The sequence below is a fragment of the Eubalaena glacialis genome, chromosome 2, assembly GCF_028564815.1.
Source record: "Eubalaena glacialis isolate mEubGla1 chromosome 2, mEubGla1.1.hap2.+ XY, whole genome shotgun sequence".
Lineage (NCBI taxonomy): Eukaryota > Metazoa > Chordata > Mammalia > Artiodactyla > Balaenidae > Eubalaena > Eubalaena glacialis.
The window spans coordinates 15,301,365-15,315,211 of NC_083717.1; the positions used below are offsets into that span (position 1 = coordinate 15,301,365).

Here is a 13,847-nt window from a genome sequence, read left to right on the forward strand (position 1 = left end):
TCTGCTGAAATGTCATTCTTCTGTCCCTTTTCTATACAAATCTTAATCACACTTCAAAACTCAGATCAAGCATCACCTCTTCTGGGAAGCTTTCCCATAATTCCAGTTTTATTTAGGTGCCTTTTCTCTGCCCTCATGGTTTTTCCTCAATCTATCTTTGCACTTTCCACACTATACTTAATTATTGATTTACTACTCTGCCTCATCCCACTAGACTACCTGCTTCCTCAGAGTATGCACAGCCCTTGTTTATCTGTGCATCTCCATCTCCTACTAATGGGCATATGGCACATAGTAGTTTAAGAAATGTTTCTTGAATAAATCAAATCAAGTCAAACCAAATCAACACAAAAGTTAATCTAATTTTCTAGTGACATACACATTATTTTAGTAGCACAAGGCAATTAATCATGATCACTAGACATTTCATACTAAAAAAGACCTATAATAATAACTTTATACATGTTGACTGCCCTAGGACGGGTCGCAAGAAATATTGGGTCACACAAAAACTGCTCCTGGGGCCCCTCATAAATCTCAGGTTCCAAATCTAATGGTATATGGAAGTCTTCTTCCTCCAACAGGAGATCCCCAAGCCCAGGTTTCTGACAAGAAGAGAGCTGACAGAAAATTATTTAGGAGATGAGCACAGAAAGAAAGGTAGGAATTGATCAATGAGAGGATGTAGTAAAACATTCTGCTGATGGCAAATGGAAAGTGTATTTAGAGCTGCTTCTTGGAAGCCATGTGTGTGTATTTCTTGAGAGGTTCTGCTACATCATTTTGTTCTATATTATATCAGCGGCATAAACTCTACAAATCCTAATAAAGGAGAAAATGTATATTCTGATGTGATTTTTCTTTTGCTTTTCCTATGCTGGATAACAATTTTTTAAACAATTGAACAAATCAAAATAAAGGAGAAAATGTATATTCCAGTGTGATTTTTCTTTTGCTTTTCCTATGCTGGATAACAATTTTTTTTAAACGATTGGGTTGAACAATGAAATTAAAATTTTTGTGGGTCAAAAATGCTAAAAAAAAAAAAAAAGCAATTTCATATGGTTCAACAAAATAAAGAAAACGTAACTTTTACTAAAATAAATAAATTTGTAACTGCTAAAATGGACTAATTTTCACATACTATACTAAAAATGAGCTGTAACAAACGTAATGCTTCTGGGTCCCTTGCCTCTGCCGAGCAAGACACATTCTCGATGTGTAGACAGGGGTAATTTCTCGTTGCCACCAATTAAAGTGTTGCTTTAGAGGAGTCATGAGGTAAAGGTGAGGAACAACGGGTGGATTCAGTGTAAGAAATGTCATTCTTATTTGGGGGATTCTGGCAGAAAGAAATCAAGAATTCACGCAATTCTTGATACTCAGTGTGGTCTGTGAACTGGTGGTTTCTGCATTATCCGAGAATTTGTTAGAAAGGCACTGCAAAGATTTGGGCTCCACCCTGGAACTACTAAAGCAGAAAATGCATTTTAACAAGACTCTCTCTTCCTCCAGTGATTCCGATGCTTTTTAATATTTATGAAGAATTGCATCAGACCACTCGTTCTCAACTGAACTTTACGTGGGAATCACCTGAGAGTTTAAAAAGTATTGATGCCTGAGTCCCAGCTCCCTAGGCTGAGATTTAAGTGGTATGGAGAACAGTCGGAGCACTGGGGTTTTATGAGCCAGAATAATAAAATTAGATGAGAATAACTGGATGATTCCCATGTACATGTAAAGTTGAAAACCACTACTCCGGACAAAATTTTAGGAGAGAAATTCTTAATCCTAGGGAACATTCAAAATAATATTCTGAAATATAAGAAATTTTCACTATTATGGCACATATACACTTTGTTATAGAGTTAGTGCTATCATGAAAAGTAGCCAAACAGAGCAAAAGATAAAACCAAATGCCAAGATACTTTACAGCTTTAGAAACAGAAAGTGATAGATATTCAATAGTCTGTCAAAAGGTAATAACAGTTTCCCTTTGCTTACAAGACTGTGATCTATGGGAAACAAGTAGATGAAAAAAAAATGGCAAGGGAAGGTAGGGAAACAAGTGAAAGATATGTTACTTTAATGATTTATGTATTAAAGTCAAAAAATAATTCGACTGAATGATAAATGAAACACTGGACACTTGACCAGTCACTACAGACTAGGTAATAAAAATATAACCGCAGAGGTAGTCTAGTGAATAAGTCAGAATAACGTTCCAACATTTTATCTTTGGATGGAAAGTCTTATATGTTCAGAAATAGAAAACTAAACACAACAGAATCAGAATTTAGGCCAGTCATTCTGTAGTTCATTCAAAGTATTTCTGTATTAGCTCTTTGAAATCAATCACTTTGCAGATTTGCACCCCTGAATTAACTTAATCATGTTCTGCAAACTGCTTAACATAGTTATTTCAGCATCCCTTTGATGAAAACCCCAACTTCCAGCTCAAGCACACAGCCTTTCAGAATCCAAGTTTAGTAGACTTCCTAGCAATAAGAAGAAATGACAAACACAGTGCCACCTGCATGACACAACAACGCTGTCTGGAGTGTCAATACTTTAAATATCATTAGCAGTTAAGAACTTACATTCAAATATATTTTTAAAAGAAACTTAACTTTATCAAAGGAAAGAACCTTCAGAGGAACCAAGAGAGAATGCAGTTTTTGGTACTCTGATACATCTCAGTCAACAAATTTTAAATAATAAAATCAATCACAGGATTTTAGAGCTTGAAATAATTTTAACATCTGCAGTGTAGCAGAATGGTACAAGTCAATTTGCTAAATTGAGCTGAATCTGGTTGAAGATTTCACTTCTCAATTAAAAGACTTTCCCATTGGTTCAACTTGCAAACCTTTTCCAGCCAGCCCTAAATATAATTTTATCCAGTTTGCATCTTGAAGACATTTACATTTCTATTTAGGTGGTAAGTGTCATTTGGAAGCAACTAATTAAATGCCAAAGAAGGCACTCAATAGCTGTACCTGCTAAAATATATAGCTAGGTAATTCCTTAAAAATGCGACTCTTAAAAAAGCTTTTGCCAGAATTTGAAAACCCAAGGAAGGTGTAGTTTTAAGTGCTTATAACCATTATCCACAGAAATACATATATTTAAAGAATACTTTCTAGGAACCCCTTAATGGAGAATTAAACCTGAATTTCTCGAGAAACCTAGAAGGTTGAAGGAATTTAGGTTTTGATCATAAACACAGAGCAGCCCTGTAGTTTGCAGAACACATGCCAGTGCTTCAGACGCGACTCAATTACACAGGAGAATAAATGCACTGTTTTTCAAAGAAAGGATAAAATGGAAGCTAATGCATAATTACAGGGGAAGAGGAAATTTCATTTGCAAATCCTTACAAGTATAATCAGTTATAGTAGGTGTGAGTAAAACTCCTTACAGAGGCATCTCCCCTGTGAAGTTTCTAAGAGGCCTCAACTGCAAGGGAGCAGCCGTGCTCTGAGGCTGCCAAGGACCTGGGATCCACATCAAGACTAAATAAATTCACATCCCAGCTCTGCCACGTACTACCCAGGTAAACTTACTTTTCTGTACCTTCGTTTCCTCAGCTATAAAATGGAAATACGAATAGGACCAATTACAGGGGTATTGTGCGAATTAAATGAGTTAATATACGTACAGCATTTAGAACTGTGCTTGGAACATAGGAAAGAGTAAGTGTCTTTCCTCCTTTTTTCTTTCCCCCTCCTCCTCCCCCTCCTTCTCCTCCTTCATTTCTTCCTCCTATTTCCTCCTCCTCCTCTCCAGTCCTTCACATAAATAAGGGAGCAGAAATGCTACTTAATTAGACATCGATATTACTCGAAACTTAATATTATAAACACGCGAGTAGGAATATTTCAGTTGGAGATAAAATGCTATCTTTATATTAGTTCTTCTGAGTTTTTGTATTCAGCCATTTACAATGGTAAATCAATGCTATATCTTACTAAGGGGACCTGCACTCATTAGGAATCATTCTCTTTTTTCAGATTTTTTCAGTTTCTTTTCTCCAAATTATTTACAGAGCTTAGGATTTTCACTCAACCCTGAAGGCTAATAAAACGTCTCCAATCAAACGACTAGCTTGAAATTTGCAGAGGCTCTACCTAGACCTAATCTAAATGTAGCAGGAAACACAATGCACAACTGAGATTTATCAAGAGTGATTTAGCAGACTGGAACTCAGTTTGCATCCTGTGAATGAGAATCCCTGTCGTGTTCCTTTGGTGTCCAGCTGCACAGAAGTATTTTATGTTTTCATATCAAAGATGAAGGAAAATCTCCTGGAAAGTGAATATATAATCATGTCAGCTATGGATTCCACTAAGAAAATCAACTACTTTAACTCAAAGAAATATCCCAGGAAGACTCAGAGCCAAGGTAATCCAATATCTAAAGAAGATGATGTATGTAAAGGCAGAGTCTTGCTACGCATTGACTGCTTTGAAAAATGTCACCCTCATTTCTAGAAAATACAGACCTCTAAATTAAAATGGTTTTAAGAACAGCCAATTAAATCAAGAAAGAAAATGTGCTGAATTTCTTTGCAATAGTACATAGCAATTTATAAAAATGTCTTAGCTTGCATTGAAAAAAATTCTCAGTAAATGTGAGAAAACATTTAAATTAGGCATCCTTTTTCATTATTACCTCAATCTTGCAAAAATGTTAGGCTGGAGGAGGAGGAGGAGGACGATGCTGAATTCTGTTTTCAACACGTTTAATTAACTAATGAAGTTGGATTTAAATTGGCAATCCTTCCTATATCTCCATATTCCATAAAATAAAAAGCAATGATAGCATGTTATCTTAATAAAGTTGCTGTAAAAAGTAATGTGTGATATCCCTTAAGTACTCTTTGACAGGAACACTTGTCTTAACACTGGTCAGGTTGGTCTGCTCTAACTGCACTTTTAGGAAAAGTGCTTCATAAACAAACCTAGCTATGAAAAGAGTTCCAATGTATAGACATATTTAAGTCTTATTGTGATATTTTGGAATTCTGATGGGTACCTGATGCATATTAATGATCTAAATACCATCTGAAAATCCAATAGTCAACTTTTCTAGTATGACAGAAAAGAAGTCCTCCATTTCAATCTTGGAATTTACTTAACTTGATGTCTCAGCATCATAAGATAGTTTTAATGCATTGCATTAAGAAAATCTTCAAAGTTTTATGATTCCTTGCTGCATTAAACAAAACTAGGGATTTTCCTTGGGATAGTTGGTAATATTCTAGAAAACTATTTTGAAAAATGTATTCCACAAAACATTAAGTCATTGAGATGCTATTTGTAAAAAGTTTTTATGACCAAATAGCAGAGAAATGCCAGGTCCTAAATCTTTATTACCATCTTGAAGTTTCTTTAGAATCTATGCTCTCTGAAAGCAGGGAATTTGTCTAAACCTTTTTCACTACCATAGCAGCAAGCATGTAACAATCCCTTGCAATTAGCAGGCACTAGGCAGGAATAAATGAATGAATTCACGAACGAACAGTAAAAGTTTTAAACAGTTTTCCAGAAAATAAATCTCTTTCATTTTCTTTCACCCAGAGTATCTCATACCTATTTGATCACATGAATCTTTTGTTTCTTCAGTTAGCATTATGGAATATTTTAGTCATATTAAAGAAAAAAAAGAAAAGACAGCATGGAGAATAATATAACACACATGTAACCACTACCCATGTTAAGAATTAAATGTAACAAATACAACAGAAGCCTCTGGGTACCCCTCCTCCATTTCATTCATCTCATACTATACACCCTCTCTCAAAATGAGGTAACCCCAACATGAGGACTTAGGTTCACTAACATCCTGCTCTGAGAAGTTTTGAACTAGGGGATTGCTAAAGTCCCTTCAAGCACCAAGATTTTATTTCTAGCGTGTATATGTGGCAAATGGTCATCTGTGAAAGCTATCCACTTACTGCATTAATACAATAATGAATAAGAAATTAATGAAATGAAACACTTTGCTACAGAAGCAAGGCAAGGGACAAATGATGAAATGATATATATGAAGAGGTTAAGCAGCTTCTCTTTTAAGTGGACTGATCTAAAGATATAGATATAGATATATAGTAACCTAAGAAAACACAGAAGTAATTGTTACTTGACCTAGACTGAGTAATTTAGGAACTATTCTCTACAGTTATAGAGAAAAACATCCCTAACAATGTATATATTGGATTCTGACTTAGGATATCATCTGGGGCTGCAAAAGTAAAATTGTGTCTAGGTCAGTGTCACAGTGTACCCACGTTTACGTAAGAGATGCTGCTAAGAAGAGGAAATCCCCTTCCTGAGCTGAATAAACAATTACTAATAACACATCTCTTTTATGAAATCCAGCATTCTATGATAGAGCCGCACATATAAATACGAAGTAACATAATTTAATAGGAAAAGAACTATTTTTAAATTTTTAGTCAATATCTTTCAAAGCCTTGATAGTCACATGTGCAACTAATAAATCTAGGACTACAGCAACCAGGCATAGCAAGATGTGTGGATACATTTTCACTTTATAATTGGTCATTGGTGTCTTGTACTTTTATAGGCAAATACAAAGATTAGAATTTCATTCCACTCTTGAAACAATTTGACTTTTCAAGCCAACTGCTGAATTCTTCCTATGTTACATACCAACAGGGAAAGAAATATAACCTTACTCTATACTTAGAAGTCCACAAGTCCCTTCTCATATTTAAATAGATGAAATAGATTAGTATCTAAACATTTTTATAAAAGAAAAATATCAGTTCCTACCTCCATTATCTTTTAGATGTAGAGCTATCTTGGTATCATCTGGAAGAGAAAAGTCAAAGTTATAACAGGAAAAATTTTAAGGTGCACAAATCTCAAGACCAGTAATTGTCTACTAATGCCTTAACTATAACAGGAATAGATTTTGATATTTTACTGAGTAAATTTCTAGGGCAGTGAGAGCAGGTCTTAGGTTATATGATGTAGTACTAAACTTTCTTACTGAGATTGCAAGATGGAGACTTCAGTAAATTATTATATGACTCTTAAGAGCTGTGAGAAAAGTACACTGTTATAATTTTAACTTAAATACATTTATTTTAATTTTCTAAAATGACATAATTAGACTCTACAGTCTTTATTTATTTTAAAAATCAAGATCAAGAAAATTCCAAGTTAATTGGAATAGTAAATATTTGTCTGTATTTACAAATTCAACTTCAAAAGTTAAATGCTTACTTATTGCTAACAAATATGACCAAAATCATATACGAAAAGATCTTGTCCTATGTGAACAAAATGTAGAATGTGCTTTTTTATATTTCAGTGGTATATTTCATTCTAAAGGATAGGATTCAAATTACAAAAATACTTTTCTCAGGCTATATAACAACCCAAAATAAGATGGATTAAAATACAACATTGGTTTTAAAAGCAATAAAATATATTTAGCAGCTAGCTGTCCTCCACCTCACTTTATCACTTTATTCCAGTTAACTTTTAATATCCAATTAAATTTCAATTAAAAGATTCAAGTTAATTTAATATCTTATTTAAATGAAAGCAAGGTTTATGAAAGTAAACAAATAAGACCATGTTTTCCCCCTTAAAGCTTACTCTTGGCCAAGTGGTCTCACATTTCTCCCTAGCGGTACCTTTCTGAATCGATGGTTAACAAATTTAGGCTAATATACCTTCTTCCCCCAATGAGTTATGCTCATGCATTAATGTTCTTTAGTATTTTTGCCTTTCCTGGTAAAGGAAATGTTTTTCAAGTACAATTTCTGTGTCATACACAGTGCCTCTCTACAGGTTATAGACCAGCATATTTTATTGACTGTATCCAGGCAAATATTAATAGAATTGCATATAAGTAGGATTACCTATTGTTCAGAATCCAAAATCAATGGACATTTTCTGTGCATTTTGCCTTTCTGTCCTGTGACTAAAATGTTGACTAGCGTTATTACAAAGTTTAGCAATATGAAAGGAAGTCTTTATTTCTTTTCTAGGGAGTACTAGTAGCCAGGATCACTCTGAAAGACTAAATCTCAATAAAAGGCATCCATACATTAACAAAAACCCAGCACATATTTTTATTCCATAATAATTTCATCTTTTCCCTTTTAGACATCCCTAAGAAATCCAGTTTGCCAAAGAATAACTTTCTCCCTGGAGAGCTTCTCCAGTGCATGTCAACACAGTGAGTTTTCCCTCCTTCAGTAATAAAGCAAAAGTATCTCCAGGGCACCTTCTGTGGGCAGGCTGGTGGGCAGCCGGGGTGTCGCTGCTCTTCTGGTGGTCGTCAGGACCCTGAATTGTGTGCTTGTTGCTCGTATGGTGGTGGTTTGAGTAGAACGTTCCACTGGCTCTGTGGTGTCACAGAGCTTCTCTTTTGACTGATAAAAGAAACAAAGGGGAAGACAATTTGAGTGATCATACATATGTTTTAAAATTATATCAAAGAAGTTGGGCTGTAAAGCACAAAAGCCTCTCAAATAAAGATGAGGAATGCATTATTTTTGTGCAGGACTATAGTTATGGATTTTACTAACTTATAAAGTATATAAAATAGACAAGAGAAAACAACTGAACGTTAGAAAGCATTTCCATCTTTAGATATTTGGATTCCATCATTTCTGCTGTTAACCTTTCATATTACTGTTTATCTTAACCTAAATTTTATATCAATATATTTATAAAAGACATGATGGGAAACGTTCATACTAGAAGAAAAACATGCGTATAAAGATAAGGTTTAAAACATGCTTAGGTGTGTGAGGAAAGAATGTATTCCATTCACATCAAATTGGTAATGCTAAATTTTAAAAATGTGGTAACTGCTCCATACTACTTTATTGTTTGAAAAATAATCCACTACAGGATGAATGGATATTTAAAGTTAAAATTTTGTTTTCCTTTATGAAATATTCAAAACCACCCAAGCAAAGGATTGAACAGCACTCAGGTAATCACTTAGTCTATCTTCTCCTTAGCAGAGCTACATGAGGAAAAGGTGCATATCGTATTGTTCATTTATAGCCCACAAGAATAAATAATATGACATTTACCAGTAACAATCTCCAACATGCAAACTTTCATGGTTTAGAAGTTGGCGTTTCTCCCTACCTCTTTGTGCTTCAAAGGACTCCATCCCTCTGGTGGGCCTTGAGTAGAAGATAACTATTCTGTACATGGATGGTACTTACCCACATTTGAAAATTCTTATTGAATAAATACCTTTCTTAAACTTCTCTTGTCATTAGTGAAGTACAATTCACCGTACTGCTGGCTCAGGAAGAGCTCCCAAGATGGCTTCCTTGTCACTAACTAAATATGGTACAGCTTATTCCCTCCTTCAACATCCTAGCGACCCATTCAATTCCCCAAACTTTAGTTCCTGCATCTTCTCAGCTCAGTGATCTCATGATCTCCTGCTTGACTCCACTTTAGTTAGCATCCCCATACCCTGGACCTTCTCTGTGGTTGGGAATGCTTTAGTTCTGAAATCATAAATTCAGTTATCCTATTTTCAGTCTATCCATGTAGCTGTTCACTCACATTCTTCTTATCCTGTGATTACGTAGAAAGCCCAAGCACAATGATTTTCTCCCTTTAGTCTCCTTTTTTCCATCACTTCAACCTCTCTTTTCAATACCTTTAAGCATGTTGGCCTTTTTTTTTTTTCTACAACACCTTCTTAGAAAATCTGCAGTACTGAATATAGTAAAAACTCTGCCTTTTCCAGGCCTGAGCTGGAGAGCGATCCTATAGCCTCCCACTGGGAGCGCCACAAACTTACCTCCTGCAAGCCCAGCGGGGGCCTTCTGTGCTGCCTGGCAATACTGCCCTGCTTTGCTCATCTCCTCTCAAATTATCCTCTGTATCAATTTCAAACCCTCTCCACTCTACTTAGAACTGCCATCCCATAATGCCTCTACCAATTTTATCCTTGGGCTCACTTTTTATTTCTTTGATAAGAGTCATCAGTAAGAATTCTTTAAATTTATTTACAAATCGCCATCCTTACTTGAACCTGGACTGACCTGTCCTTCCTCCTCCTGTTAGGATGGATGGGGTCTATGGTACACAGCTGTCCTCTCAATCTCTACTCTGGCCCAGCTCAGCCCACCTTCTCAGCCATTGTCAACCTGCTCATCTGACCCCCTCCTTGCTCTTCAATATTTCATCTCTAATTCCCTCCTGCCTTGTTATCAGCAGCACTTAAACATACTCCAGCATGTCCAATCTTATGTTAAAAACTCCGTCTTCGTTCTTCTCCACATGCATCCCAGCATCATCCTGCTTTTCCTTCCATTCAGTCAGAATTCCAGAGAGACCGATCAGCCTAGGGCTTCTCAGACTCCCACAAACTTGTTTTTACCCAATCCAACTTAATTAAAACTCTCATACCAATGTTTTAAAATACCTCCTTATCTACTAAATCATCCATGTACACTCTTGCTATCTCATTAGCGTTAGGCACCGTCTGTCCACTTTCTAATCTTGGATTCTCTGACACACACTCATCAGTTTTCTGATACCTAACAACTCCACCTCCAGTTCTTTCTGTCCCTTAAGTGTTGGTGGTTCTTATGCATCTTTCCTGACCTGTCTTTTCTCTATATGCATCGTCACTAGCAATCTCCTCCATACCTATGATTTCAATTAACATCTTTATGTTAATTGTGCATAAATCTCTATCTCCAGTCTACATTCTTCTCTTGGATTTTAGGCCCAAATATTCATCTATTGACTTACATGCATGTGGATGTCACAGACATCTCAGGCTCAGTAAGTCTAAGATGGAACTTGCCACACATTATTCTCCTCCTGTGGTTCTATTCTCAAAAACAGTATTATTAATCACCGTAAAGTTTAAGCTAAAATCCCGAACTTGTTTTGCTTATGGCAGTAAAGGCAGACTACAGACCTTAAACGGTCCTCCTGACACAATACAAGTGGATTCTGGATAAAACACGAATTTTAAAGCATTACGAGGATTTTCGGGAAGTAAAGAAAATCTCTGAGGGGGCCTTTCTTTTGCCTCTCCCACAAAACAAAATAAAGCAAAAGCTGTGTGCTATAAAGAAAGTAGGCACAATATACATTAGGCAAAGTAAAAACACACGGTTTGCTCTGAGGGTAAAAATGTCAAAAATTAATTATGCTCTAAGGAGATCAAGCCTTCTACCAGCAGTAGATGAGGGAGATAAATCCAAACCTCTCCTCCCAATATTAAGGCAGGAACACATGGTGTCCCCTAAAGCCCTCAGGTTCCCATCATCAAAACTTCTTTGGTGAAAGCATCACCTATTTACATGCTAGGGATTCCCATGGAATAAGATCAAACAAATGCACTTCTAATTAAAGGACACAGAAAGAAAAAGAGTAGTCTGACAAAGAGCCAGCAAAAACAAAGAACAACATAATTAGACTAGCAAAACCTTTTACATAGTAGGGGCATCCAATATGGGATATATAAAAATTATATATGAAATATTTAAAGAAATGAAAAGTAAAATTTAAAAATGAACTAGTACCACAGACTATAAAAATGACTTGGAAGATTTAATAAAGATTTAAATTTTAGAAATGAAAAATATATTTGTGAAATTACTACCTTAATGGACAGGTTCAACAGCAGATTAAACAAAAGGAAGAGAGAATTAATAAACTGGCAAATAGATCTGAAGGAATCCTGCAGGATACAGCATAAAGAAATAAGAAAATAGATGATATAAAAGAGAGGTTAAAAGATAGAAGGAAGTGATGAGAAGGTCCTATCTCCAAAGAGCTCAGAAGGTAAAAATAAAGAGAATGAAGACAGTCTGAATAGTGTATTTATTACATGTCCGGAATTTTCACCATAATCTTCTTTGCTGTAAATATCTTTGTCGCATGCATTTTTGCTGAAAATATTTTTGCCACATAACTAATTGGCTGTAAGGCAATTTTGCCATAAAAGATAAAATAACTGGCTGACGGTTTGGTTTGATATACACAGTACAAAAATCATGACAGATGGTGATGATTTGCCCCAAGAGTTGGTTTCTTCTTTTGAAACACACTACATGGGAGGAGAAAGAGGCCGAGGGCCTTGAAGGCACAGAAGTGAAACCATGTTTCCCACAGAACTTTGTAATGTCTGTCAATGGACATGTGACAAAATGCTAAGAACAAACAACAGTGCAGAGGCTTTCACAACACAGTACAAAGCTCAGTTATAAACATGCATCCCAGTATTTGGAAATTGATACCTTTCTTAAAGAAGGAAGAAATTTTAGTGAAAATAACATTGGGATGCTGAACAAGGAGACAAATCAATAAACAAAAAAAAAGTGTAATATGATGAACAAAAGACTTGGAAGGCAAGTGCTTAGGTACAACCCACAGAATAAAGTCAGTTATTTGCACAGTATTGTCATTAGTCTACACACACGTTAAATGTATTCAGATATTTTGTATTTTGCAATAAAGTCTTTTTAATTTTGTTATTCATTTTTCATGTTTCATTATGTCCTTTCTAACGTCTCTCTTTTATTTTTCGTTGTTTTATCTTTTACGGCAAAATTGCCTTATGGCCAATTACATATGCAGCAAAAATGCTTGTGGCAAAGATGTTTATGGTAAAGAAGCTTATGGTGGAAATACCTAGAACCCATTTATCAAACTTCATACCCAAGCAATTAGAAGACACACATCCTTATTGAGCACATGTAGATCATTTGTACAAATTACTCATTCACTAATCCATTAAAAGTTCCAACCAATTTTAAAGAATCAGTATCATATAGAATGTGCCCTCTGACAATTCAATTAGGTAAGAAATCAATAATAAAAAGATGAAATTTAAAATGGAGAAAAGACAGCCTCTTCAATAAGTGGTGCTGGGAAAACTGGACAGCTACATGCAAAAGAATGAAATTAGAACACTCCCTAACACCTTACGCAAAAATAAACTCAAAATGGATTAAAGACCTAAATGTAAGACCAGACACTATAAAACTCTTAGAGGAAAACATGGGAAGAACACTCTTTGACATAAACCACAGCAAGATCTTTTTTGATCCACCTCCTAGAGTAATGAAAATGAAAACAAAAATAAACAAATGGGACCTAATTAAACTTAAAAGCTTTTGCACAGCAAAGGAAACCATAAACAAGATGAAAAGACAACCCTCAGAATGGTAGAAAATATTTGCAAATGAAACAACAGACAAAGGATTAATCGCCAAAATATACAAACAACTCACGGGGCTCAGTACCAAAAAAACAAACAATCCAATTAAAAAATGGGCAGAAGACCTAAATAGACATTTCACCAAAGAAGACATACAGATGGCCAAGAGGCACATGAAAAGATGCTCAACATCACTAATTATTGGAGAAATGCAAATCAAAACTCAGAATGGCCATTATCAAAAAATCTAGAAACAATAAATGCTGGAGAGGGTGTGGTGAAAAGGGAACCCTCCTGCACTGTTGGTGGGAATATAAATTGATGCAACCACTATGGAGAACAGTATGGAGGTTCCTTAAAAAACTAAAAATAGAATTACCATATGACCCAGCCATCCCTCTACTGGGCATATTCCCTGAGAAAACCATAATTCAAAAAGAGTCATGTACCACAATGTTCATTGCAGCACTATTTACAATAGCCAGGACATGGAAGCACCCTAAGTGTCCATCGACAGATGAATGGATAAAGAAGATGTGGCACATATATACAATGGAATATTACTCAGCCGTAAGAAACAAAATTGAGTTATTTGTAGTGAGGTGGATGGACCTAGAGTCTTTCATACAGAGTGAAGTAAGTCAGAA

At 35.4% G+C, this 13,847-nt stretch overlaps 1 protein-coding gene across 2 annotated transcripts in view; it reads right to left on the bottom strand.

Moving 5' to 3' along the window:
• PLXDC2 (plexin domain containing 2) overlaps positions 1-13,847 on the bottom strand; it is a 419,623-nt gene that overhangs the window by 63,427 nt on the left and 342,349 nt on the right. For both annotated transcript variants that reach the window (XM_061178854.1, XM_061178848.1), the window contains exons 12-13: positions 8,269-8,416; positions 6,801-6,839 (exon numbers count right to left, since the gene is read on the bottom strand). In XM_061178854.1, the coding sequence (XP_061034837.1) occupies positions 6,801-6,839; positions 8,269-8,416 (187 nt within the window). The remainder of the gene's footprint in view (positions 1-6,800; positions 6,840-8,268; positions 8,417-13,847) is intronic.